Source organism: Chlamydomonas reinhardtii, chromosome 17 (assembly GCF_000002595.2).
Source record: "Chlamydomonas reinhardtii strain CC-503 cw92 mt+ chromosome 17, whole genome shotgun sequence".
In the NCBI taxonomy this organism is placed as follows: domain Eukaryota; kingdom Viridiplantae; phylum Chlorophyta; class Chlorophyceae; order Chlamydomonadales; family Chlamydomonadaceae; genus Chlamydomonas; species Chlamydomonas reinhardtii.
Genome location: NC_057020.1, coordinates 6,645,938 through 6,672,191, shown reverse-complemented (window position 1 = coordinate 6,672,191; position 26,254 = coordinate 6,645,938). Strand labels below are relative to the sequence as shown.

Below are 26,254 nucleotides of genomic sequence, written 5' to 3'. Positions count from 1 at the left end.
TGCATTTGGTGCTCATCCGTGGACGCTGGTCATCTTCCTGCAGGTGCGATGCGGCTCTGCCTCGCGAGTGTGGCGTTGCGGTGTGTCTGTGTGGTGCTATCGCCTGGCCGGGCGCCCGGAGCGTGAGGAATGCGCGTCAGCAAACTTCCAGCCAGCCAGCAACTCGTCGGTACAGTAACTCCGGCGTTCGACCGGCCGCGTACTCCTGCCCTGCCGTTGCAAATTGTTTGCCATCTGCTGGGTTTTGGGAATCAGCTGCACCCTACGGGACTTTACCAACCTGCCTTACCACTGTCCCATCGCACACCGCAGCCCGCACCGACCACGCACCCACGACAGAGACCAGTCCAAGCAACACATACAATCGACCCGCCACAGCCCAAGCACAGCCCCGCCCACGCGCACTTGAACGGTAGCTTATTTGGTCCGCAAGATTCATCCCACTACATACCTCATGGGACAGTGCAGCGCCGACAACTAACCAGCAGGGCCGTCCCGCAGGTGGTGCCCGGCGGCAGCACCACTGGCGGCGCCTCCTGACCAGGCAGGGCAGTTGCTGGCAGAGCCGTTCCTGAACGCCCGGTACTCAGCAACCACCAGGCATCCATGGCCCTTATCAGCCTGCTGTATGTCGTGTTTGCGTGCGCTGCGCGGGATCTGCGTTGAATGCACGCCCGCCGCGCGCAGCAGTCCCGCAAGGCAACCTCAGCCCTCGTCGCCCCACCATGGTCGCCTTTAACATTCCACTCCCAGTCAAATGTGTAACACCTCCGCTTCCCAGCATGAACGCGGGCTTAACCGTACCTGGGTGCCCTGCAGCGCCCTTGCTGGCTCGACCGCGCGCAGCACACACAGCACGGAACCGGGTTGGTGGTTGACCGGCGGCCCTGAGCGCTGTGCCCTGTATGCCCTGAGCGTTAATTCAGCTACATATGTTCCAAGTGGGCCATGTTTGGGATCAATCGACGAGACCTTGACGTGCCGAGACCTTGACGTGCGAGCGCGCAGCAGTCGAACGCGCAGGACCAAGCAGCTACCAGTTCCCCTTGCACCAGATGCCTCCTACCTTGGTGGCAGGTTTAATGGAGGGCTTTGTTACTCGCGCCACGGCTTATTGTGTCCTGCACTTGAGTGACCGCGCCTGGACAAGTGTTCCCCGGTCACGGGAAAAGGGGCTGAGCCCCTCCACAGTCTGAGGCCGAACAACCTCATCGCCCGGCTATCCTCATCGCCCGGACATAGCCGGGGTCGGTTTCCACAGGCACATAGCCAAACCAGCTGCCTAGCACTCGCGATGCCACAGCAGAGCCAATCGCAGCAGCCAGACGCAGCACAGTTGTCAACAGCCGCACTGCTTGTCATGCCGCTACGCATGCCCTGCCAGCCCCACCGCGGACCGCTACCTAGACACCGCCAGCTGGCTCCTGAGTCTGCGCGCTTGCGCCGCTTCTTGGGCGGCGCTGCGCTCTCCTCCTCCACGTGGCCTTTCCCGCCCCCTCCGCTACCAAGATGCGCGCACGCGCCCCCGCTGCTGCTGCCGCCGCCGCCGCTGCCTGGAAAAGAGCTGCCCGGCCACACCAAAACCTAAGAAACCGAAACAAGAATGCAACTAAAGAGCGGTCACGGATAGCAAGTCAAACGCCGCGGCAGCCGCCAAGCCTATCACCCAGACATCAATCAACATGCCGCATCAAAAGCGAACACGCACCCAGACATCAAGATAACGCATCAAAACCGCTGCCGCCCTGCACATCGTCTTCACCATGACCGGGGCCTAGTGCGCTGACCGCAGTTGACACCGCCGCAGTCGTGCAGCTGTAATTCGTGTCAACGACCTCCACACCCCTGATTTCGGCGTGCAGATTCCTACGTCGTTGCCTGGAGTGCAGTGGGCAGGGATTGATCCTTTGCGGTTAGGCCGGGTGGGGAGCTTTTGCGGCTGCGAGGGCGCGCAGACTCGGTCAGTGATGGGCGCAGTCGGCTGAGGCGCCCATCCGCGACAGCCTGCGCTGCAGCTGCTGACTCCTCAGCCACGTCTAACCCTTAAGGCCCTGTGAGCCCGGATGCCGGGTTGCGGGTTTGCCCACCTGCTGCACTGGCGCTCCCCCGTCAGAGGCTGCTACTGTCCCTCCTGCGACACGTGGTCGCGGACGGCACACCGTGTGTGTGCGATGAGCCGCCTGTGGAAGGAGGAACAATCAGCGTTACGCAGCCACACTCAAGAGCTGCATTCTGGCTCCTAACCTATCCACTACTCGCACCCCTGCACGACATTAACCACCGCCCATGCTCGCTGTGCGCCCACTCAGCCCCATCGGGATCCCCTTGCGGGGTTTCCAGCCATCCCATACGCACCTGCAGCCACACCGCCGGCACTTGCATGTTGTGGGACTTGCGCAATTTGGCCAGCACTCCTGATACGAGGTGCCTGCAGGATGCATCGCGACAGATCAGGGCAGGACAGCTCTTTGGCACGCGGTCTTCATGAGGCATGAGCGAGGGCGTCGGGTTGGCGTGCCCCAGCCCCCGCAGGGGGCGCGGCGCACCCATACGTTTCAGAAAGCGGCAGTTGACGAAAACTTGGGCAACACGTGTTCCCCGCTCCCGCCGACTGCACACAGCCATTATTTAAGCCATCCATTACACGAAGCTATTGTACACAAGATAGAAGAGGCCCCAGCGACGAAGTTCCGATACCCGGCTGGAACATGATAGCCGCAGTAACTGGAATATTATCATATTTCGCACTCTCAAAAATATAGTATCGAATTCTCTGCCGCAAGAAAGACAAGCCGGCCGATAACTGAGGCCAATGTCATCGCATAGGCTGAGACAGGGTCAAATTAATTATCATAGCGGTAGACGTTTACAATATCAGCACTTATGTACCTGTCAGGAGGCCCGTAGGCGTGTAAGCTGCGAGCGCGAGCACCTGTCCTTATTAGTGCCGTGCTGGCTGCCCCACAACGTGAGACCTATGAATCTAAGACTCTGTTATTATTATACTTGCAAAACGTGTTAGGCTGAACGGTTTCGCCGCAAGGGCGAACTTGAACTTACTTCGCGACGTCCAACCGTCCGACGTCCAATGCACAGCCCCGTCCCCCCAGCACCGGCACTAAGATCACATTTTCCTTATAGTGGAGTCTGTATCTCACGGTGGGGGACGGTATGACGGGTTTTGGTGCTGGGGGGGGGGTTGGTTCGGGGCCGAGCTGCGGGCACGCGGGGGAAAGTCCGCGCGCGCCCTCGCAATTTCACAGGGCGTTGGCCCCGCTAATAATATTACATAAATACGTGCGCGGGCGAAAACGAGCGATTTTGCGTCCCTTGGATCCCATTCCCCAGACTCCATTTTCCCGATGAGGTGCTGGGCCTCGACCCCCGACCGACCCCAACCCCAACCCCGACCCCGACCCCGACCCCGACCCCGACCCCGACCCCGACCCCGACCCCGACCCCGACCCCGACCCCGACCCCGACCCCGACCCCGACCCCGACCCCGACCCCGACCCCGACCCCGACCCCGACCCCGACCCCGACCCCGACCCCGACCCCAACCCCGACCCGGTCACCGGTCCGGGAGGTTGTGCGCACGCCAGCATCCGCAGTACCTTTGGTCCAACGTTTGTTACGACTCTGGCACTCAGTTCATACTCAGACTTCAGTCGCCACTTCTACACCAGCCTCCTCTCGTGCTCGGCATTTTAAGACTGTACATTGCGTCCCCTGTCACTTGACTCCCTTAGGGGCACGCTCCATGGATCGCATGGCGGTCCGCTAGTGATGGTTGTCAAATGCAGCGGTCGGCACAGCACGTGCGCATGTGGGGATCCGTTCATCACCCAGCTCCTACACCATCACCACCAACCCTACTTGCACAAAAGAACCCTTGTCGCCTTACATCTAGCTGCATGCCCATGATAATAAGGTCAACCAAGGCCCTCCAATTAACATACCGTACTGCCAAAAAGATTTCGTTTTATTAAAGTTCGGGAGGGCTGCTAAAAATTGCTGGAATAAATTCGATACTTTTTAAGTTCGTGGGCGGTTAGGGAAAAGTATCAACTCTGATCCAAATTTTCGGGGACGCCACCGCCTCCGTCACCGCCACCGCCAGCCATCGTGCGCCTGGGTAGCATCCCGCCACGCACTTGCCTACAGCAAAGCAACTGCCCTCTCATTGCAAACCAAGCCCACTAGCACCGCCGCGCCACCACTAAAGATGCCTTCGCCAGCAACTGCCAGCGCAGCGCGCCGCTGCCAATCACGCGCGCAGCACGCGCGCAAGCTCCTCATCAATGGTTGTGTCATCGTCGTCCGACTCAGCGCCCTCGTGCTCCACCGTGCCTCCTCGCAGTCTCCCCGCACTCCCCCCGCGCGGCAGCGCGCGCTACACGGGAGATTGTTGCTAGTGGTATTTAATTTCGGGGGAATTTTCATGTAAATAAGCTGAAATTGTTTCGGCGCTCAATTTCGTGGACTGTTCACGAACTTTGGATCACCAAACCTTTTTGGCAGTACGGTACGACAAGTGTTCCCCGGTCACGGGAAAAGGGGCTGAGCCCCTCCACAGTCTGAGGCCGAACAACCTCATCGCCCGGACATAGCCGGGGTCGGTTTGTACAGGCACATAGCCAAACCAGGTTCTATCTAGGAGTCGCGATGCCACAGCAGAGCCAACCGCAGCCAGACGCAGCACAGTTGTCAACAGCCGCACTACTTGTCATGCCGCTACGCATGCCCTGCCAGCTCCACCGCGGACCGCTACCTAGACACCGCCAGCCGGCTCCTCAGCCTGCGCGCTTGCGCCGCTTCTTGGGCGGCGCTGCGCTCTCCTCCTCCACGTGGCCTTTCCCGCCCCCTCCGCTACCAAGATGCGCGCACGCGCCCCTGCTGCTGCCGCCGCCGCCGCCGCTGCTGCCGCCGCCGCCGCTGCTGCTGCCGCCGCCGCCGCCGCCGCCACCGCTGCCACCGCCGCCGCCGCCGCCAGTCTGCAGCGATGCAGGTCGCTTGTGCCCCAGCAGCATCTCCACCAGCGCGTGCCGGATGTTGGTTGCGGAGTTGACGTCACGTCCCTGCACCGTCGGGAAGGTAGAGTGAGTGAGTCCCACTGAGCCCACGACTGAGCCGTCACCCAGCCGTCACCCAGCCATCACCCACTGAGCCCCACTGAGCCCACGACTGAGCCCCACTGAGTCCCACTGAGCCGTCACCCAGCCAGCCATCACCCACTGAGCCCCACTGAGCCGCCACCCAGCCACCCATCCATCACCCAGCCAGCCGCCCGCCCACAAAGTGGACTCACCCACACCGTCCCGCATTTTCCTACTCAAATTTTCTTCTCAATATTACGTGGCGCTCGCGGTTTGTGCCAGTTTGGCACTTTTTGTCGACGCAGGCAGGCACCCCTGGATCGCTTCGCTCGGGGGGCTCAGCCCAAAAATTCAATAGTGCTTCAACAAGAGAGTACTTTGGCCTCTTACTGTCCGCTGGGATGGGGTATGCAAGCCCCAATAGCCATGCGGCGGGCCTTGGCGCCTCATCAGCTGGGCGTTCAACTCCGGTGTTGAGGTGTGTCGGGTGTGCATCGAGATCGAATACCCCTGACGGCAATCTGGGCCACATAGATAATGACATATTTGTTCTTATTGATATCAAGCCTTGCAGCGAACTCAACAAGGACAACGCGGCAGCGCAGTGCAAACACAAGCACTTTGAATGGAGTTCTTCCTACTAATGAAGGTAAACCTCAACTTTAGCGCAATCAAAGGCGATGAAGGGCTACACGGTTCATAATGCGCGGCTGTCCTTTTTGAACGTCTGGCATTGCACGTCGCCCCACATCCTCGCCACGTGCTGCAGGGGCTCCCCGGCTGCGGCAAGTCCACGCTCGCTGCTGCGCTGGCTCGGGAGCTTCGCTGTCCATTAGTCGACAAGGATGACGCTCGTGACATGTTCCAGCCTGTGGTGTCGCAAGCGCCGGACCTGGACTGGAACGGTGGGTCAGGCAGGGAATCACCACCCACCGCCACGGCCCCGGTGGCCCGGTCCGCCTGCAGTCCACAGCGGTAGCTGATGTGCAGCTCCTGACCAAGTCTCGCGCTTTCGCGCCCAGGGCTCTCCTATGACGTCATGTTCAGAGTGGCTGAGCGGCAGCTGGGGCTGGGCCTGAGCGTCGTGGCGGACTGCCCCTTCGCTCGTGTGTCCCTATACCAGCGGGCACTAGAGCTCGTGAGCAAGGTAAACGGTGGAGGTGCATGCTAAGCAGGGGATCCCGAGGGCTGGAGCAGGGAGCGGGGAGCCTGCCGCTGCTGTGGTAGAACAAAGCAGTCGGGCGGGTCCTATGACGTAGAGCCAGCCTGGTGCACACAGTGCGTCATGACACTTAATGTCACCTCCTGAGCTTCCTATGCGCATCAACGGCCATCGTGCTACAGGTGGAGAGGCTCCAATGCGCGCCCGCTGCCTTTGCTGGCAGTGCGCGTCATGAAGCGGCTGACCAGCAACAGTCGCTTTTACCACCTGCAACAATCCGACCGCCGGCAGAAGCGGTTGGGACAGCGCCTGCCGGCGACACCCCCTGTGGGTCCGCATTCGAGCCGCCTGAGGAGGGCTGCAAAAGAAGCACAACAGGCAGCAACCTGAAGCAGGAAACCCGACTGCTGGTGGTGGTGGTGGACGTGGAGTGCAGCGACGAGGGCTTGTGGCGGCGGAGGTTGGACGCGCGTGGGGCTGAGGACGCGGGCACCGAGCGGAGCCACAAGCCGGGCAGCTGGGAGCAGCTGCAGGACCTGCTGTCGAGGTGTGCTACTGCTGGGCATGTGGGTCGGTGAGGTGCACAATGGTGGGGACTAGCCGATCAGGTTTTGCACGTGCCGGTGCCACTCGACCTGACTGCCTCTCCGGCCGCTGGATGCACCAGCTGGGGGCTGGGAGCACCAGGGGTCCATCGCTCTGCTGGAGTGCAAAGTCTGGGATGTTGCTTACCGCCTTTCAAAAGCTGTGCATATAGCATAGGTGTGGCACGCACCTCTTGCACTTTCGGCCGGGAGCCACGGAGCAGCTGGTCGGCACGATGCCGTGCAGGTACGGTGACAGCTGGAAGTGGAGCACGAGCGGGAGCGCCCATGTGCCGTATCACGTGCGAGTGGACACAACCGCCGCCTCCACTGCGGAGTGCGTGGCGACTGTGCTCGGGTATCTGAAGGTGGGGTTGGGCGAGCAGTAGGTGCCGTTGATGGTGAACCCACAGGTGGAACATGGTTTTCGATGTGATTCGTACTGTCCTACATGACGCGTTCGCGCGCCCCTGGTTAACAGGCGCTGAAGCAAGCACCCAGAGGCGGCAGCAGCGCGGCCACTGCAGGGCTTTGAGGCGCTGCGGTGCTGGGCGTGGGTATTGGGCTGCAGCGGGTCGACCCCAGTTGGACATGGTCAGGAGCTCTCCTCGATGTATGGGCTGCCAGCGGCCGAGCGGCTGTCAGCGGTCGAGCGGCTCCACCACGAGGCTGAACCATTGCAGGCAAGTACTCAAGTTTATTCTGCTGCAAGGCTAAAGTACATGCGAAAGGGTAGACTCACATGTCATGATGCTGAAGTGGCATGGCATGGCCGTTGCTGGCTGCACGGACAAATACGGTGCAGGGCGGCGGCGGCACATCAACTGCAAGAGCGTGGCTGCATGGAGCACCGAGAAGCGTTGGCGTGCATTGTTGGCTAAGAGTGGACAGGTCACGCAAGTTGTTACAGACGCCGTGGGAAGAAGGTCGTGGAACCGGGGGGAGGGGGGGGGGGGTGGCACCGTTTGGGGGAATCGGGTTCACAAGGAGGCCGAAGCCCGAAGGGGGGTTCGCATGACAATGTAACTTCAAATGGGCTTTCGTCCTAGCACATGTATATGGTCCTCTCAATATTAGTTTATCGCCAGTATCTCTGCGTCTTAGCCTCCTCCCTCGTTTGCCGTGTTGGGCCTGCGCGGCCAGGAGAAGGTTCGCTCTAATGCCTTTGACACATACTATTGCATGCATGGTTTTGTTGTTGCCATGTTAGGTTTAGTTTAAACTACATCAGAGAACCGCTTGCTCGCCCGCACATGCAAGGGCGAGACAGCGTGCTTAAAGGCAAGAGTGCAAGTCTAGGCGGATCCACCACGCAGTCACCGCTTCGAGCAGGCACTCGCAGCGTTCATCCGCAGCCGTTTCTTCCTCCCGGCTCCTCGGAATCTTCGGTGCACTCTCGCACTGTCGCACCGTCACACGATATCAGATTAACGGAGTCAGGCAAAAAGAGCAGCTCTTCATCTGGACGCAGTCGTATTCTGAAGGCGGGCGTGAATCCCCCTGGCGCGTGGAAATCATCGGCTGCGCTTGCCATGGCCGCGAACGAAAGCCCACCACCGCTTTCCAGCCGGTCTGGACACTCAGTGGTCCGCAGCCTGGTTGGGGAGCTGACGCAGGCGCAAACCCCCGCTCCCCAACTCGCCGCGGCCAGGCAGGCGGGCAGCGGCACGGCTCGCTCCCCTGGCACGCCAGCAACAGTCAGCTGGTGGCCGGAGGTGCCTACGCTCAACGTGACGTATACCCCCGAGCGCCGAAATGCCGGTCCATTTGGGTACGGCAGCCCGCCGGCAGCAAAGAAGAGTCCGGGCCGCGGTGGCGCGGGTGCAGACGCGGTCGCGGCTTGCCGGAGTGGCGGGGAAGGTAGTGATGCCGGTGCTGGTGCCGGTGCTGGTACTGGTGCTGGTGCTGCTGCTGGTGCTGCTGCTGGTGCTGTAGCACCATCACCCTCGGACCTGGTGGCGCGAATGGAGGCCCTGCGGGCGCAGCTTATGCGTGTGGCCAGGTGCGCTGCTTGATGGCATGGGGGAGCAAACAGCTTTGACAATCAGGCTTGGCTCGGACTCAACGGCTGCGCTGCCATGCTAGGATACAACCAAACTTAGCTAACATGCAACATACCGTGTGCTCGCTGCCCGCCACTACTCGTCCTTCACACGCCCCTGAACCTCTTACCCGCCTGTCTCCCTGCCTCGCCATACCCCGCCACGCAGCACGCTAACTGGCGTCCAGGTGCGGGCAGCGGCGCTGTCCTCCTCCCTGGACCGCAGCAGGCAGGCGCTGCTAGAGGAGGGCGGCCGGCGGGAGGAGGAGGCGCCGGGCGGCACCTTGGCGGCTGGAGGAGCCGTGGGAGCGACTGCGGTGTCGATGGGTGGGACTGCGGCCGGCCCCTCGAGCTCCCCTGCGGTGGCGGCAGCCGCTGCAGCCGCTGCAACAAGCAACGGCGGCAGGAGTGCGCTGCCCCTGCGGTTGGTGGCGGGCCTACCTGATGGTGAGCTTTGAGTGCCGGAAGACTCGGTACGCATGGGTTTTTGGATGGGCGTGTGATGAAAGTCAGTTGGGGACGCCAGGTCCACAACGCGCGACCGTCATGCGGCAACGCAGGTCCTGCCCCGTTGTACCCAATGCATCCCAACATGTCCCTGCTCCTTCCCACCGCCTTCTGTTGCCGCACACGGGCGCAGATGCCAATGGTGCCGGCGGCGCTGCGCACCCCTTCGAGCTGGGCAGCCCCTCTGGCGGCACCCAGTTTGTGGCCCTGCCGCCTCAGAATCAGCCGGAGCAGGAGCAAGCACACAGCGATCGGGAGCAGGTAGCGAGTGCCGAGGAGGTGCGGCTCGGCGACGACGACGCAGCTTCCGCAACAGTGGATGATGCCGGTGTTGGGTCTGAGGTGGCGCAGCCTCCCCCGAGCGGTAGTACGGCTGCCGCGGAGGCGGTGGCTGTGCAGCTGCGGCCCCTGGCGCTGGCCTCGGGCGTGGCGCCGAGCACCTTCGCCAGCCCCTTCCTGCAGCAGCTGGGCTCCCGGGTGCTGCAGGAGCTGAAGCAGGGGCAGGGCAAAGCGCAAGCCCACCCGGCGGCGGCGGCTGCAGCGGGCGCACCAATAGCCGCGGCGGGTTTTGAAGCGCTGGTAACCTCGGGTTCCGCACAGGCGGGCCACAGGCCGCCGCAGCGGTCTGCCAACAGCTTTGGAGGCGGGCATGGCGTTGGAGGCCTGCTGGGTAGCGGGCTGTTGTCGTCTGTGTCGGTGGCGTCGTCGCTGGATGCGGCGCAGGTGCACCCCTGGCCGATGGCGTTCTCAGCCGGCACCGGCACCGCTGGCCTCAGCGCGGGCGTTAGCATGGATGGGGTTGGGGCGGCCTCGGGTTTTGCAGGCGGCATGTCGCACAGCAGCAGGGCTGCTGCGCTGGTGGCGGAGGCGGCTGACGTGCCGTCGCCCGCCTCGAGCATCGATGCAGCGCGGGTGAGTTATTTGACTATGGTGTTGCCGTGCAATAACCAATTGTCACGTACCGGTGCCGCCAAGTGCTTGTCGTCTTAGGCGCTGTGAAGATGACCGGCCCGGCCCCACCTCGCAGGTTTACCCCTTCAGCGGTGGGGACGCGGCGCAGGCCATGTCGTCGCCGGGACACTTCCTCACTCGCCTCTTCGCCGGCAGCGGCGGCAGCTTCGGCCACGGCGGCAGCTTCGGCCGCGGCTCGCTCGAGGCAGCCTCCGTCGCCTCCTCCATTGACGCGGCACGCGTGCATCCCTATCCCTGGCCGGGCGGGTCTGGCCCGGTGGGCGCTGCGGCCGGCTGGGCAGAGGCCTCCGGCGCAGCAGCCGCCAGCTCCGCCGCCACCACGCCGCAGCGGCCCGGTGGCGGCTCCGGGTACGTGTCCGCGGGCTTCCTGGCCAGCCTGTCGCCACTGGAGCGATCCCGCCTGGGCCGGGAGCTGTCCATGGGCGGCAGCGGCACGCTCGGCGGCGGCGGCAGCGGCGTTGAAGGCGTGGGTGACGGCGGCTCGCCGGCTCTGTCCGTGGCCTCGTCCATGGACGCGGCCCGCGTGCACCCCTACACCTACACCTCGCCGTACGCTCCCGTGAGTCTGCACGGCACCTGGATGCCAGGCCGGCTCGCGGGCGTGTCGGGGGCCGCGGGCGGCGGCGGTGAGGCACAGCTGTCAGAGCTGGAGGCGGCGGCGGCGGAGGTGGACGGTGTGGTGATGGGTCTGGCGGCCGCGGACGGGTCGTTGGAGCTCATGTCGGCGGCGGCAGCGGCGGCGACAGCGGCATCCGCAGCTCTGGCTGGCGTCGGCGGCTCCGGCGCCCTGACCTCCTCGCTCCGCCGCAGTGGCGGTGGCAGCGGTGCGGTGGGTGGTAGCGGCGGCAGCGGGCCGCTGCTGGCCAGCCCACAGGTGCTGGTGGAGGCGGGTGTTGAGGGGAGCGGCAGCGGCGCAGTTGTTCGGCCACTGCTGCCTCTGGAGGAAGATGGTGAGGATGAGGAAGGGGAGGGGGCTGGGCAGCAAGAGGAGGCCCAACCTACGGCTCAGCAGTTGGAGGACTCGCGCACTGCTGCGGAGCTTAACCAGGCTGTGGATGGCGCCGGCGAGCGGCCACAAGGCGGGCTGGATGTGGAGGTAGAGCCGGAGGCGGAGGGTTCCGGTGGCTCGCCTCTGGGGCGCGGCAATCCTGCCTTGCAGTTCTGCCGTGACATCAGCTTCGCGGTGCGCCTGTCGGGCTCGCCGGAGCGGGAGCAGGAGCCGGGCCAGGGGCGGGACCAGCAGGCGGGCGGCAGCGGCGGCGGCTTCGGCTTTGGCGTGGGCAGCACAGTGGAGGAGGGGGACGACGAGCAGCCCACCTTCAGCCGGCGGCATCGCTATGCCGATGGTCAGGAGGGCGCTGGAGCCGGCAGTGATTACGGGGAGGAGCACGACCGCCCTCGCATTGGGGACGAGGAGGAGGAAGAGGCGGACCGCAACGAGCATGAAAGCCATGAGGATGACGAGTATGCAGATGAGGTGTTTCACGAATATGGTGGCTCGGATTACGGCGCCGCCAGTGACGGACCCGGCGCCGCCGCCACCAGCGCACGCCGGCTGAGCGGTAACGCACGCCGCGCCAGCGGCGCTAGCGGCGTCAGCGGGACCAGCGGCCTCCACGGGGCCGGCCTGGATTTGGACAGCCCGGGTCTGTCACATGGGCTGTACAAGTACACGGCGGCGAGCGGGTCGCGGGGCGGCGGCGGTGGCGGCGGCTCCCGCGGCGGCGCCGGCAGTGAGCTGTTGGACTATGATGACGACGACGAGGCGCTGGTGACGCCGCTGGGGCTGGGGCTGGGCGGCCTGGCCGGCTGGCGGGCAAGCGTGGATGAGGTGGAGAGAGAGGGCTCAGTGGCGGCGGAGTCAGCTGGTGGTGGGCTGTGGAGTGGGGACGCCCGCGGCGGCGGCGCCGCCACCGCCGCCGGGCTGCCACGGCGCAGCGGCGGCGGTGGGTACGACGGCTTCTCGGAGGAGGAGGAGGGCGAGGGCTCTGGGCTGCTGCTAGGCCGCGAGTCCATAGACCGGCCACTGCTGGTCAAGTCCGCTAGCATGGGCTCAGAGCGGGGTGGTAGCGGAGCTGGCGCCGATCAGCGCCGCACCCTCAGCGCCGGCAGTGCCGGCGCCAGCAGTGGGGGCCGACGCGACGCAGCCGACCGCGAGGCCGCTGCGGCGGCGGCAGCTGCCGCGGCCGCGGCCCTTGCAGCGTCGGAGGCGTTCTCGTTCCCCTCCGCAGAGGTGGCGGAGCGGCTGGCGTTGGCGCGCGCCCCCAGTGGTGGCTGCGGCAGCGCGCGCAGCAGCTACAGCGGCTGCGGCAGCCCGCGCGTCAGCCTCACCGGCGCCGTCATGATTCCTCCCTGTGGCGGTGGCGGCGGCAGCGCTGGCACGAGCCCGCGCGTGAGCTTCTCCGGCATTGGAGGCGGCGGTGGCGGGGCCGCCGCCGCCATGGGCCTCGGCAGCCCGGGTCTTGCCAGCAGCCCGGCCGGCAGCGGCAGCCACCACAGCTACTCGTCGCCTATAGGGGGCGGCACGGGCAGCTGGCGGTCGGCGCAGCAGCGGCCCAGTCGCATCACGGTGCCCACCTCGCCGCGCAGCAGCCTGGGTGGCAGCTGGCCGTCGGGCGCGTCGCCGCTGCCGTCGCCCTACCACTACAGCGGCGCCGGCGCCGGCGGGGCTTCCGGTAGCTATGCTGGCGGGTACAGTGGCGGCTACGGAGGTTACGGCGCCTACAGCTACGGCGGCGTGCGCACGCCTGGCTCCACCGGCGGGTGGGTGGCGCTTGCACAGGGAGTGAGGGCTGCTGACACGGCACCGCCTTGCCCGGCTGTCCCGTGTGTCGCACCGTGCAGTACGTGTCCCGAGTCCTTGCCCTTCTCGTGACCTAACCTGTTGCCTCGCCCTGCTCGCCCCACCCCCCTCTTACGCAGCGGCGCCGACACCTTCTCGTTGCGCAAGGTGCTGGACGCCACCGTGTCCAGCTGCCTGTTCGGCTCGGAGGACGAGGAGGAGCAGGAGGGGGAGCAGCAGGAGGTGACGGGGCCGCTGCGGCCGCTGCAGGAGGCGGAGGACGAGGGCCGGGACGTCGGCGAACACGCGGCCGCAAACGGGCTGCATGGGTACCCAGCCTACGGCTCTGCAGCCGCCGCTGCTACTGCCGCTGGCGATGCGGAGGCGCCGTACGAGGGCGTGGAGGGCATGGTGGAGGTGGGGCTGCGCAGCGCCGCGCAGGAGGAGGCGGAGCTGGACGCGGCGGTGCGGGCGGCGGTGGCGGCGCGGGCGGCGGCGGTGGACGCGGCGGAGGCGGAGGAGGTGCCGGAGGACCCGGACATTGTGGTGGAGGGCGTGGAGCTGCCCAATGGCGGCCGGGCGGAGCTGTCGCCCAGCGCCGGGCGGGCGGGTGCGAATGGCGGGGGACCAGGCGGCGTGGGGCGGCAGTGGTCCGGGCCGCCGCCGCTGGTGGCCGTGGAGACGGCGGTGTTCATCACACAGATCCTGGCCGCAGGGGGCGGAGACGACAGCGACGAGGAGGAACTAAGTGGTGCACGCGCCTAAGGAAAGCTGAAAGGTGCCGTACCCAGCCTACAGTGCATACGGTACGCCAGAAGCAGTTAGGGAAGCACAACGGGCCAGGCTGGTTGTGAGTGGTGGGCGATCGTGTTTGAAGTATTGGAGCAGGAGAGTTAGCAGCATAAAGCAGGAGCAGGGATGTGCGGTGAGCAGGCTATGTTTGCACTTGGTGGGGTGTGGGGCGACCGCACAGAAAGACGAGACAGTCTAGGGCGATGCGGATGAGCGAGATGGTGGTGACTGACTCCGTTAGGCGGGCGCCGGTCAAGTGCAAACCCTAGGCAGGGGGATTCCAGAGGACCCCTTGGTGCGCAGGGGAACGGTCACGGATACGGCTGGCAGGTAGGCATCGCTCCTGTACTGATGGAGGTCGTTTGGTTTGAGGAGGAAGCCTGGGGTAGTACCGCCTGAAACTGACCCCATGATTTCAATGGGATAGGCGTTGGCGAGAGAGTTCAGAATCGGCTTTCAATAATCATTGCAAATTGATGGGCCCAAAAAGTTCAGGGTTGGGCCTCGGCTCATGGGGTCGTACCCCCTGTCCCCCTCCCCCCGTGCCCTCCCCCTGCACGGATTGTTCAAAGGCCGTATCTTGAGCACTGAGGCGCACACGAAGGCCACCAAATGCACTGATGCAACCAGACACCCAAGCCGTTAAGACTGGCAGTCAAACGTTTTGCAGGTGAATCTTTCCAACGAACAACTCCAGGATTGGATCCCCAGCCGGAACAGACTACGACACACGTCATGTCCTATAAACATCAACCCTCCCCTTTTGACATCAACACGCAACGAGCAAAGCAAAGCAATTCCGTCAGACGTATGGGCTGCCCTTCTGCCCACTGTCGTACCGTTGGACCTCCAACCTCCACTCTAACCCCCATACCTCCAGTTGCCTGGCAGCTCCCACAACCGCCCGCTCCAAAGCCTCTACCCCATGGCTCCTGCCTCCTCCTCCTGTACTCCTCACCTCCTCCCTCCCTCTTCTCATCTCCTTGCTCCACCGCTGCCGCCCCTACGACCTGGCCAATCAGGTCTCCACTTGGCCAGCTGCCAGCCCAGGTCCGCCCCCCCTCTTTCTACTTGGCCAGCTCAGCCACGGCGTCCTCCAGCGGCTTCTTCTTGTAGCCGGTGACGGGACTGCCCACTTCCTTGCCGCCCTGCGACAGTGAAGAGGAAGGAGGAGGGGTTGTACGTACCCGCCCAAACTAAACCAAACCCAATGCAAAAGAGGGGGGGCTGCAAGGAGGGGGGGCGTAAGCCATTCATGCGAACAGTGCGTATTACAAATGGGAGGGGGGTCAGGCACGACGGGTAGGTGAAGACAATCCCCAATATAGGTCAACCGAAGGAAGGCAGGACCGCAGGGTAGTACGGAGGACGTGGCGGCGGCGCCGATTGCAAAGATGTGATGCGACGGACAAGCACGCACGCCCCACCTTGAAGAAGCGGAAGGCCGGCAGCGCCTTGATGCCCAGCTCGCCCGCAGCCACCTCCAGCTCCGGCGCCGTGGTGTCGAACTTGGCAAACGTCTGTGTGTGGGCGTGTATGTGTGTGTGTGTGTGTGTGTACGGCATGTGCGTTTGTGTGGCGGGGGGGGGGGTGGAGGCAGGGCATGTGCAGGTGGTGGGTGAGGGCCGGGGTAGCAGCATGCAGGCAGCGGCATGCGCAGGCCACCCCTGTGCAGGCCGCAGCCTTGGCCCGTCTTCGCCTTTGCCCGCAGCAACCCGAACCATGCGGCCCATGCCGGCATTCTGCCCTGATGCCCTCCCCTCCCCTGCCTCGCCACGCCCACCGCCCCAGCATCTCCCAAATTGCCTCACCCCGCCAGCCCACCCACACCACCCCTTGCCCTCCCCTGCCTCACCACGCCCGCACCACCCCCACCAACCGCCCCCTGTCAGCCTGCGCCTCTGCCTCACCACGCCCGGGTACTTGTCCACCAGGGTGTCCAGGAAGGGGCCGATCTGGCGGCACTTGCCGCACCACCTGTGTGAGAGCGTCAGGGCGGGGAGAGCGCATGAGGGCGTCAGGGCGGGGAGGGCGCATGAGGGCGTCAGGTTAAGGCAGGGCGGGGCAGTGCAGGGATACACCGTACCGTACAAAGTCGATCCGCCCACCTGACCCCAACCAGAGCTAAGAACGAGGGCTGCCAGTCCCAGCTCCTGCCCCATGCACACACGTGCACGACACTCTCTCACACACGCTCGACAAGCACACACACGTATGACTCACGGCGCGTAGAAGTCCACCACCACCAGCCCCTGGCTCTCCCGCGTGAGCTTGTCGTACTCGGCCCGGCTGGCGATGGCGTGCAGCTTGGAGCCAAAGGCGCCCGCGTCGTCAGCCTGTGTGGGCGTGGAGGTTGCGGAGCGAGGGAAGGGAGTCGGGACACCCAGCAGGTTGGGATTGGGGGAGGCCGAGAGGGGGAACATAATGCGCACCACGGGTTTCAGGACATGCGTCACTCGTGCGTGCCACCCGCCTGCCCACTTCCGCACGCCCTCCTCACTCACACGCTACCTTGGACCCCTTCTCCCAAATGCCCTGGCCGGCTCGCTCACGCTCCCTCCTCCCCCTTGCCCCTCCCCCAGCGGCCTAACTCTGCCCCGCCTCACCTCCTTGACCTCTGAGAAGTACTCGAGGCTCTTCTCCGCGTCAGCCACCATGGTCTTGCTGCCCGGCTTCCAGTTGGCAGGGCACACCTGTTGGGTGTGTGTATTACATTCATAATTGTTTAAGAAGTGAAGGTGTAGCCAGGAACAGTAGTATAGCAGACGCGTTGTTACCGATGTCCGTGAAGTCCAGCGGCAAAGGGGGGGGGGGGGGTTAGCCATTCATGATTCAAGGAGCAGGCGCAATGCCGGAGCGGCAGGGCGAGAACCCGGCGGCTGTGCGCTGCCGACCGACTTCACATGCCCACACGCTTGCACAAACACACGCACGCACACGCACCTCGCCGTGCTCGGCATGGTACTGGATGGCCTGCAGGGTGCGCAGCGCCTCATCCACCGAGCGTCCGACTGCAGCGAAGGCGGCGGGGGAGGGAAGAGCGGGCATGGGTTTGGGAATGGGTGGAGGGACGCAAACACCAGCCGCGCATGTGCGCACATCCAGGCCGTGCAGCCCACAGTCCGACAGCTCTAGATCCCCACAATGGCCTGCAGCCGCTTCCGCCCCAACGCCCCAACTCCCCAACCGCCCTCCACCCGGCAGTATGACTCACTGGGCAGGTCGTTGATGGTCACGTGCTGCACCACACCCTGCGTAGTTGACGAGGCAGGGGAGGGGCGTGTAGGGGGGGGGGGGCGACTACCGTAGGCATGATTGCTTAGGCGATGGCAGAGGGCCAGTAGGGCATACGCAGTCCAGTGGTAGGCGCGCAACTGGCACAGCAGGTAGCATAGGCAAGCCGAGACTGCAAACACACCCGCCTCCCGCCTCCCCCCCACCCCCTCCTCGCATATGCGGCTGCAGGTTCGCCTTACAGCGCGACTGTTTCCTTACGGGTTTGGTTCAGAGTTAACCCCCTCCTCCCGCGCACCCACCTGCGGGTTGATGATGAACAAGCCGCGCAGGGCGACGCCCAGCTTCTCGATCAGCACGCCATACCTATGGGGCCACACGGCACGTACACACGTGTACGCAAGTCATCAGTGCAAGGTTTGACAACATCGCAAATGTCGGCTCGCACTCGTCCTGCTCCAACCCGGCAAGTCGAGCCGCACCCGCCCACCACCCAGCTAGTCAGTCTGCGATGTAGCTACCTGGTTGCACAGTCAGCTAGCTAGCTACACCCGCCCACCATCGTGCTAGTCAGCCGGCGATGTAGCTACCTGGTTGCCCAGTCAGCTAGCTAGCTGCCAGCTGGCACCTGAACGGAGCGGGCCTCACCTGGCGGAGATGTCCTTGGTGGTGTCGGCCAGGATGGGGATCTGCATGTAGCCCAGGCCGCCGCGGTTGCGGGGGGTGCTGCAGGTGAGGTGGGGCGAGCGAGCGGGAGGGCGGGCGGGTGGGTGGGATAAGGGTGCGTGTGGGTGGGGACGTGCGGGAGTGGGGAGGCGAGAGTGCGGCGGGAATGCTTGTGGGAGCAGGAGGCGCGCGCGGCAAGGCTGGAATCGGTCCTACCGATGCAAAGCCCAGGAGGACCGATTCCAGACCAGCGCCCAATGCCGCCCTAAACCTGCCCTGCCCTGCCGGGCCCGGCCCGGCCCCGCCCGGCCCTCCAACCCCCAGGGGAGCCGCACGCGGCCCGCACACTGCCCAGCACCCCGTCATCTCTCTCTTAACCGGTCCCCATGACATCCGCCCCTTGCTCTTAACCCCTGCCTCACGCCCATTCCGCCTCTTTTGCCGCCTGGGCTTGTGTGTAGTCTTGTCTTTGTTCTCCCTCATTTATCCTACTGCCTACGCGTTCCGGCCCTTTCACTGTGCCCTGCCCTTCCCCTTTCCCCTTTCCCGCATGTCGCGCTCCTGGCCCGACGCTCCCTGGCTGGCGTCGGGGCTGCTTTCCTGGTCGCCAGGTAAGTCGTGGGTTTTGCTTGTCGCGTCCGCGTGCCCATCCTGTGCTGTTGTGCGCGCCACCGAGCCCGGGTGGCGACATTTATCGCCGGCGCCGCTCGCCTTGTTGCTCCACGACGCCTCGGCCCCCTCCCATAAGTATTATCGCTTGCAACTAACGCCTCTGCTTGTGCTCAACTACTTTGGTTTAGTTTGGGCTGGTATTTACAACCCCATCACCCCGCCGCCCCGGCCGCGCTGCCCTCACCGGATCCAGGCCAGGTGCGTCTCCTCCGTGTCCGTGGACGCAGCGATCAGCTGGCAGTTGGCAGCCGCAAACTCCTGTTGTGGGTGGTTGGACATTGGGTGATGGCTCCGGAAAGCTATGATGAGGAAAGACCAGGAACAATTGCATGCGGTACTGCCCACCAGTCCACACTAACCCCATCACGTCCACCCGCCTCTGACCCTCGCTCCCTCCGTACCCCCCATCACTCCAGCTCGTCTCTGACCCCCTTGCTGGGAACGGTAGAATGATCCCAACACTCACTTTGGCCCGGTCCGAGAAGGCAATGATCTCAGTGGGGCACACGAACGTGAAGTCCTGCGCAGGCCGGTGGGAAGCGATTGCGGTACGCCGCTCACGCGCTGATGATTGATGGCTTGCCGCACACCCGCAGGCGACGTGATACCCGGATCATCTCTCAACTTTGCAGGTGACATGCTAACACGCTCACCGCCTTCGAGACCTTTACGTGACAGCGGCCCAATTCGCACTCTGCCTGCTTCCGCGCGGACACGTGCCCTCTGTCCATAATCCTCCCGCAGGCGTGCCCCCTCCCAACCTCCTCCTCGCTCCTTCCTTCCCTGCCTCCCTCCCGCACCTTGGGGTAGAAGAATAGGCACACGTACTTGCCCTTGTAGTCAGACAGGCTGATCTTGGTGATCTCACCATCCACCACAGCTGCGGAGACAAACATAGGCAAAGTCAAGAGGCACGTGCAGGCGGAAATGGGTTTGGCAGATAGCGTACTGCTGGGGGGTGGGGGGCCGGGGCTCCGGCCTGGGGCTGCAGCATATGCAACTCACCGGGGGCACTGAAGTTCGGGGCCCGCTCGCCCACACGGACCTGTGCCGGGCGGAACATGCAACGCGCCAGGGGTAAGCGGCCCGGCGCAGGCAGGAGGAGGGCAGTCGGGCCACGCAGACCGCGGTCCCTTGGGTCCAACCGCCAGGAGCATCAAGCAGAGCCCAGGCATAGCGACTCCATTTTTGCCATGCTCATTATCCGACTTGTTGGACAGCCACCGGCGCTTCCAAATATCACACAGTGGACACGACCGCGTGCAGGTTTCTTACCCCTCGTCAAGCTTTAGACGCTGCTGTTTACCTGAGAAGGCGGGTAGATAATTGGCATCTGATCCTCCTCAAAGAATTCGTCGTCCGAGCTAGAGCTGGACGCGAATCCGCGGGGCTGCACAATCTGCCACATCGGCATCTGCACGACGCTCTGCGCCAGCGCGCGACCGGCCATGCTTGCCACCAGCGGCTCTTTGTTGGCGCCATGTGCTGCTAGGCGGGCGAGCAGCGTGCTCGCGCGTCGCAGGTGGCGGGACATTCTGCCGTAAGAGGTTCTTGCCGAGTGAAGGAGCAGTCCTTTAGGTGTCGGGACCACAACACAACGGGTGTGAGAAGTGTGGATGGGCGAAGAGGCCTGCTCTAATGGCTCTCATGCACAACTGTCACCATGTGTCAGCCCCCATGCCACTGACACTACCTGCCCTCACCCCTCCGGTCAGGCGTATTCCTGCACTTCACATGTCTGCCTGCCCACCTCCTACCCTTCTCCGCGGCTTGGGTGGCACACACATCACTAGCGCAACCCGAATAGCAAGACGCCCGGGCGACGCGGTTTGTATGCGATCATCAACTCGAACCCATGCATGGTGCCAGCTACCCAGCGCAACACATCTCCTGGGAAGCCACCGTCCTGACAATAACCACACAACAACAAATCATACACTAATGCCTGTACTACTACCCGGTGCTGCAAATCATAATCATGCCTTCCGATTGCAAGGAGAATCCAATGCCGCCCCGTCTCATCGCGTCTCCGTGAGATACACCAGCTACTGCTCCTGCAAACCGTGCTGCAGACGCCGTAGCAGTCCGTCCCTGTGTGTACCGGGATAGATGGGCCGACATGTTGCGACACAGGGCCGCACAGGGCCGCACACAGAGCCAGCAAGGCAGCATTATTGAGGAGGGGGCGGCGGTGTATGTTGGAGGAGGCATAACAGTGGCCAAGTGGGGGCGTGTGCCGAATGCTTTGCACCGGCTCTTAGCCTCGTGGCTGTGGCTGGGCAGCACGCGTCCGCAGCTGACGACCGGTAACCGTCCCGGCTGGCTGGATTGCTGGCTGGCTGGCGGCTCATTGCCCACTGCGCAAGCATGTTGCAGAACCACCCTGTAAACTCCTGGCACTCCTGGCTGAAATTGCAACTGGCATGACGACTGGCTGCTGCTTGCTTGTATGGACGGCAGCACACACACGTGCCACCTGCCAAAACCCGCCCCGGCGCATGCCATTGAAAGAGCCCGTGCCCAAGACCAACGAATCCCATAACGCTAACACATACCGACAGACCGACGAAGTGCAGCAAAGCAAACCCCACAAAGCTGACGCAACAGCGACGGATTACGACATTCCAACAACGCAGACCAATGACACGGCGGACTCGCACACCACACACACACACACACACACACACACACACACACACACACACACACACACACACACACACACACACACACACACACACACACACACACACACACACACACACACACACACACACACACACACACACACACACACACACACACACACACACACACACACACACACACACACACACATCAGGCCAACACGTGAAGCGGGGCTCACTGGTAATAGTAGGTCGTGCCTCCGTGCTGCATGTACTGCCCTTGAGCGCCCAAGTTCAGCGCCGCCATCTGCTGTTGTACGGCGAACTGCTGCTGCTGCTGTACCGCCGCCGCGGGCTGGTAGTACTGCGCTGGCACAGCTGCGCCGCCTGGCACCACATATGCCATCGCCCGCTGTTGCTGCTGATACACTTGCTGCTGTTGCTGCTGGTTTTGGAATGCTGCTGCCACCGCGGACGCCGCAGCCGCCGCCACTGCCTGCGACGCCGCCGCCTCCTGCTCCGCCGTGAGTCCCGTGTGTGACACCACCGCCGCCGCCTGCTGTGCCGCCGCTGCGTCCTCGTACGCGTGACCGCCGTAGCCGCCGTTGTCCTCCGCGCCGGCGTCCTCATAAACGCTGCCCGCCGCCGCACCTGCATCGCCCGCCGCCGCCTCGCTGCGACTGCCACCCGCTGCCGCGCCCGGGTCGTCACCGTGGCTGATGCCCTGTAGGCGTAGAGCACCCAGGCACGACAACCGACAACTTAAACATACCGCCAGCACCTTGGCGCATTGGGGTGTACCGCACATTCACGGAGTCGTGCCATCACTGCAACGCATCGTTGGCAGAGCTGGGGCTGTCCCCCTCCCCCGCTGCCTGCCAGTCCCCAGTTGCCGCCGCCACACCGTGCCCTACCTGCAGCTCCTCGGCAATCTTGCGGATGAGGTTGTTGGGCGTCAGGCTCTTGTGCGGCAACACCTGCGGGCAGCCGGGGTTTACATTTATGATCAGTTAAGAAAGTGGTAAACGGCTTGGGGAACAGCCGCCGGGGGCGCGGGGAAGGGGAGGAGGCGTCACACAGGGGCAGGTGGTAAGCAGGCGGCGTGGATTGCCTCGCTAGGCCGCCGGTGTGCCCCTTCGTCCATGGGCGCGGCCACCAGATGCCGCTCTGCCTCTGCCCCTGACCAGCACCAGCACGACCGCCACGGCCACCACCACCGCCGCCTCGGCTACCACGGCCGCCTGCCGCCCTCCACTCCACGTACGCACGGCACTTACACTGTTGGTCATGGGCGAGGTGTCGTGGTCGCGAAGCCAGGACTCAATGGCGGCGCGCTCGTACGTGTTGCCTGTGTGGGGCGCGTGGGGAGCAAGGCGGTGGCAGCGGCAGGTCAAGCATGGAGGCAGGTAGGTGGTGGCAGAGATGGCACAGGCAACCGCGTCATTGTTAGTGCCACATATGCACTGCCCCCAGCACACACTGCGCACTACTGCGCGGCGGCCTGCGGCCTGCGGCGACCCACCGTCTGCCGCCAGCACGGGGTCTGCCAGGGGCTCCTGAGTGATGGGGCAGCACAGCATCTCCTCCAGCGTGCGCGCGTGGTCTGCGCGCGTGTTGTGTGTGTGTTGAGTGTTGTGTGTGTGTGTGTGTGTGTCTGTGTGTGTGTGTGTGTGTGTGTGTGTGTGTGTGTGTGTGTGTGTGTGTGTGTGTGTGTGTACATGAGTAAGGGGGGCGCACATGCGCACACAAGTCGTTGTGGAGATGGGTGGGTGGGCGGTGTCAAGATACACCATCCCCGAATCCTGAGACGAAAAGCCAGCCCACCGACTGCGGGGATTGGAATCGAGCCGGTACATGGGTCCTCACTGCATGCCCCAGCCCAATATGCCCGACCCCCCCCCCCCCTTGTTTCGGGTTTGCATCTCTGCTACCGCTATCCTTTCGGGTGCCGAAAACACGTTCCGCCGCCCTCCCCTGTGCAAGCATGGCACCGGCACTCACGCAGCGCCGTGGTGAGCAGGCTGAGCAGGCTGCCCGGAGCTGTGGCCTGGGTGGCAGGGCCGGCGGGCGCAGCCGCGTAGAAGCTGGGGATGGGCAGCTGGGCCGGCGCGGGGCCGGCCGGCGCGCTGCCGGCGCCACCACTGCTGTCGCCGCCCTCGCCGGAGGCCGACTGGCGCTGCTGCCGCGCCGCCGCCTTGCGCTGCAGCGCGGCCGCCGCCGCTTCCTTCTCCTGCTGCTGCTGAAGGGCCGCATAGGTCATGCCTGGCTGCGAGGCCATGCGGCCAGCGGGGCCGGCGGCGGACGTCGAGGGGCCGTTGGCCTCAGCCACCGGCTGCTGCTGGGGCGGCGCTGAGGTGGCGCCGCCGCTCGCGCCGAGGCTGTTGATGTTCCGTGGCAGCGGTTGCGGCGGTTGGTTGAGGCGGTACTGCTCAACCACCAGTACGTGGTTGTCAACTGTTGGCGTCAAGGGGCAACCAGCAGACCAGTACGTGCATCAAACCCGGGTCAGAACCTCCAGCACACACTCCCGACGGTGTACACATGCGGCGGACACGTCGCCCTAGCATCACCACCAGATGCATGCACGGCACCCCATTGCGGTTCTCTCCTTGTGCACCTCGCGCGCGCGCCTCCCTGCCGCGAACACGTACGGTATCTCCTGACGACCTCCCGATGACCTCTCACCCTTGGTTCTGTTGGCGTGCTTGATGGCGTCCTGTACCGCCTTGATCTCGATGTACTGGATGATGGCGAAGTGCTGGCCGTAGCCGTCGTAGCTGGTGAACAGCTGCGTATCAGTGGGCCGAGGAGGAGGAGGAGAAGGAGGAGGGGGGCAGTGACCCCGTGTCAATGCCCGCCTTCCACACCCACTCGTTCCCATCGTAGCGCCAGTCGACCTCACCCCATCCCCACGCCCCAACCACACCTCCGCGTGTCTGTTGCTTGCTGGGAATGGATAAGAACGAGCTTCCCTGCCCCCCGATGTCATGCCCATCTGCCGGCTTTGCACGGCATCACTCATCCCTGCCTGTGTGCTTCCCAAAGCTGCTTCCCACGCATCGACATGATTGCTCTGACTCCTTAGCTTTCTCCGCTTGCCTTTTCGACGTAAGGTGGTCCCCAATCAAACTGTCCCTTTCTGCAACGTCACATTCTCCCCCCTAGCCGCCTGTGTGTTCCTCCACGCTGCATGCCCCGCCCCCCCGGTTTAGTTTAGTTCGGCCTGGTAATTACACCCTCCCCCTCATCCCCCCCCACACACACACCCGCCCGCACCTGCAGGATCTCGCCAAACTCCACGAACTGGTAGTACAGCGCCTGGGCGTCCATGTCCTCAGGCACGTTGCGGACCAGCACCTTGAAACGGGCCATCTGAGGGGCAAGGGGCACACACGGCAGCGAGGGCAGGGGGCGGGCGCGAGCACAGGATGTCTCGTTATGCGCCTGCGACTGCATGACAGGCTCCCAGGTCTCGTTATGCGCCTGTGACTGCATGACAGGCTCCCAGGTCCTGGATAGAAGCCGCTGCCATGCAAGACCCTTCTACTGCTCCCCTCTTGCCTCTCGCCCTCCTGCCTTCTCGCCCCCTGACCCTTGCCCTCCTGCCTCTCGCCCTACTATAGGAGGAACACCAACACCAACACCCGCACCCGCACCGCCCCAGTGCCTCATTATCACACCCGCACCAGCACCCCCTGCACCCGCACCATCGTAGACGCCACCATCCCCACCAGCTGCCGCCCCCATCCACCACCCACCGCCGGACCCTGCAGCAGGTCCTTGTGCTCCCGGTCCGAGCTGTACTGGATGCGCAGCGGCCGCCCGCGCAGCTCCAGACCAAACCGCCACTCCTCCAGGGCAGCCGCCGCCTCCTGCGCCATGGATAGGTGGAAACATGGGGTTGGGTGACGCACAGGCGCATTCGGTAGCCAGCATGCAGATGGGTCCGTGGGTGGGTGGGACGCGTTCCTTTGGGTAGCGCCCGCCGGGCGTGGTTGTCCTTACATGCATTTCGCCCCAGGTAAAGCGCCACCACGCGCACCTCTTTGTTGTAGAAGTTGCAGAATGCGGTTCCGCGGTTCTTTCCATCCGGCCCCTGCAGGATGTCGATCCGGCCCTGCAAGCGCGGAGGTGGGAAGGGGAGAACGGATCAGGGAGGGATGCTTGGGGGCCCAATGAGACAACGGAGCCTCCAGGGTCGGATTGCATATGGCTGGTACGACCACTTGCGCGCATCTGAAAGCCGAAAGGCGGTGCATGTCTTAGCCGCCATGCGCATTCAGGGCTCGGGGCTCTGTCGCATGCAGGGCTTCTCATGGCAGGGAGGCTGCATGCCGCTACCTGGCGTCGCTCACACAGCCCATGGTTCGCGCGCCCATGACCGAGGCTGGATCCTGACACTAGAAAGGCTTTTGGTGCTTTGGCTAAGCAACTGATGAGAGCCCATACGGCCAGAGCAGCAGTGCCATAGGGTGGAGCTAGCTGCGGGCGGGAAACAGGCGCTGTGACGGACGACAACACGGACGCACCTGCTGTGGCGCCTTGCACACCTGGTTCAACACCTGTGCAGCGTGCAGGCAAGCCGGGCGGGAGGGAGGGTGTGATGGAGGCTCCTTCTGGAGTGTTTCATTGAGGCGGCGGTGCAGGTCCGGCTTCGTAGAACGTACTGGCGGGCCAGAAACTGAAGAGCCAAAGCATGTGCCTCGGCACGCACAGCAGGAAGCGGGCTGTTCCCCAGACGGCCCCTCCAGCGCCCTCAACGCAGGTGCAACAGCTAAGCTGCACCAACATGTACACATGCGTGCCACAAGTTGCGCATCCGAGACGCACGCAGTGAAGCCGCAGCCCCGCGCGGAAGCCCTTTTCCTCGGGGCTCCTCTCTTACCGCCAGAATTTCACTCTTGGGGCATTCCCGATCGATACCTTGAATAAAAAGCACAGACCGGTTTAAAAAGGCTTCTATCGAGTTACAAGTCTCGACTTTCCGCATTTTTGCGCCTTCTGAATTAGATCTGAGCGTTCGTTACAAGACGCAATTCGGAGCAAACCCACAACTAAGCGAAAACGCGAGCAATCCTGCGCAACACAGAGCAATGAGGGCGACATCGGGCACCTCGTG

The 26,254-nt window shown here is 64.0% G+C and overlaps 5 protein-coding genes across 6 annotated transcripts; 2 read left to right on the top strand and 3 right to left on the bottom strand.

The window, feature by feature from the left end:
• Positions 1-1,237: 1,237 nt before the first annotated feature.
• On the bottom strand, positions 1,238-3,119 carry CHLRE_17g744047v5 (uncharacterized protein). The gene is made up of 4 exons (XM_043072707.1): positions 2,676-3,119; positions 2,356-2,428; positions 2,088-2,180; positions 1,238-1,878 (listed from the first exon to the last, which is right to left on the bottom strand). The coding sequence occupies exons 1-4, from the start codon at positions 2,708-2,710 to the stop codon at positions 1,867-1,869; spliced, it is 213 nt and encodes a 70-aa protein (XP_042915166.1). The 5' UTR covers positions 2,711-3,119; the 3' UTR covers positions 1,238-1,866.
• Positions 3,120-5,629: 2,510 nt separating this feature from the next.
• Positions 5,630-7,880, top strand: CHLRE_17g743997v5 (uncharacterized protein). Of its 2 annotated transcripts, none has more exons than XM_043072705.1 (7): positions 5,630-5,745; positions 5,866-6,001; positions 6,119-6,243; positions 6,441-6,805; positions 7,090-7,210; positions 7,324-7,525; positions 7,648-7,880. In XM_043072705.1, the coding sequence occupies exons 3-6, from the start codon at positions 6,136-6,138 to the stop codon at positions 7,375-7,377; spliced, it is 648 nt and encodes a 215-aa protein (XP_042915164.1). In that variant the 5' UTR covers positions 5,630-5,745; positions 5,866-6,001; positions 6,119-6,135; the 3' UTR covers positions 7,378-7,525; positions 7,648-7,880. The 2 variants fall into 2 exon arrangements, with proteins under 2 accessions (XP_042915164.1, XP_042915165.1); XM_043072706.1 differs by having other exon boundaries at positions 6,441-6,824.
• Positions 7,881-8,059: 179 nt separating this feature from the next.
• Positions 8,060-14,395, top strand: CHLRE_17g743947v5 (uncharacterized protein). The gene is made up of 5 exons (XM_043072704.1): positions 8,060-8,844; positions 9,053-9,330; positions 9,524-10,302; positions 10,418-13,125; positions 13,285-14,395. Exons 1-5 carry the CDS (start codon positions 8,375-8,377, stop codon positions 13,907-13,909), a joined length of 4,860 nt encoding a protein of 1,619 aa, XP_042915163.1. The 5' UTR covers positions 8,060-8,374; the 3' UTR covers positions 13,910-14,395.
• A 2-nt stretch (positions 14,396-14,397) lies between these two features.
• On the bottom strand, positions 14,398-20,089 carry CHLRE_17g743897v5 (uncharacterized protein). The gene is made up of 14 exons (XM_001690685.2): positions 19,815-20,089; positions 19,514-19,553; positions 19,309-19,388; positions 18,975-19,028; positions 18,693-18,766; positions 17,819-17,896; positions 17,473-17,536; positions 17,151-17,187; positions 16,880-16,947; positions 16,543-16,629; positions 16,160-16,272; positions 15,847-15,913; positions 15,364-15,456; positions 14,398-15,084 (listed from the first exon to the last, which is right to left on the bottom strand). The coding sequence occupies exons 1-14, from the start codon at positions 20,040-20,042 to the stop codon at positions 15,004-15,006; spliced, it is 1,164 nt and encodes a 387-aa protein (XP_001690737.2). The 5' UTR covers positions 20,043-20,089; the 3' UTR covers positions 14,398-15,003.
• Positions 20,090-20,135: 46 nt separating this feature from the next.
• CHLRE_17g743847v5 (uncharacterized protein) lies at positions 20,136-26,179 on the bottom strand. The gene is made up of 11 exons (XM_043072703.1): positions 26,021-26,179; positions 25,665-25,697; positions 25,178-25,252; positions 24,894-25,007; positions 24,412-24,507; positions 23,821-23,923; positions 23,137-23,589; positions 22,658-22,738; positions 22,413-22,483; positions 22,050-22,112; positions 20,136-21,859 (listed from the first exon to the last, which is right to left on the bottom strand). Exons 1-11 carry the CDS (start codon positions 26,123-26,125, stop codon positions 21,371-21,373), a joined length of 1,683 nt encoding a protein of 560 aa, XP_042915162.1. The 5' UTR covers positions 26,126-26,179; the 3' UTR covers positions 20,136-21,370.
• Between the last annotated feature and the right edge of the window lie 75 nt (positions 26,180-26,254).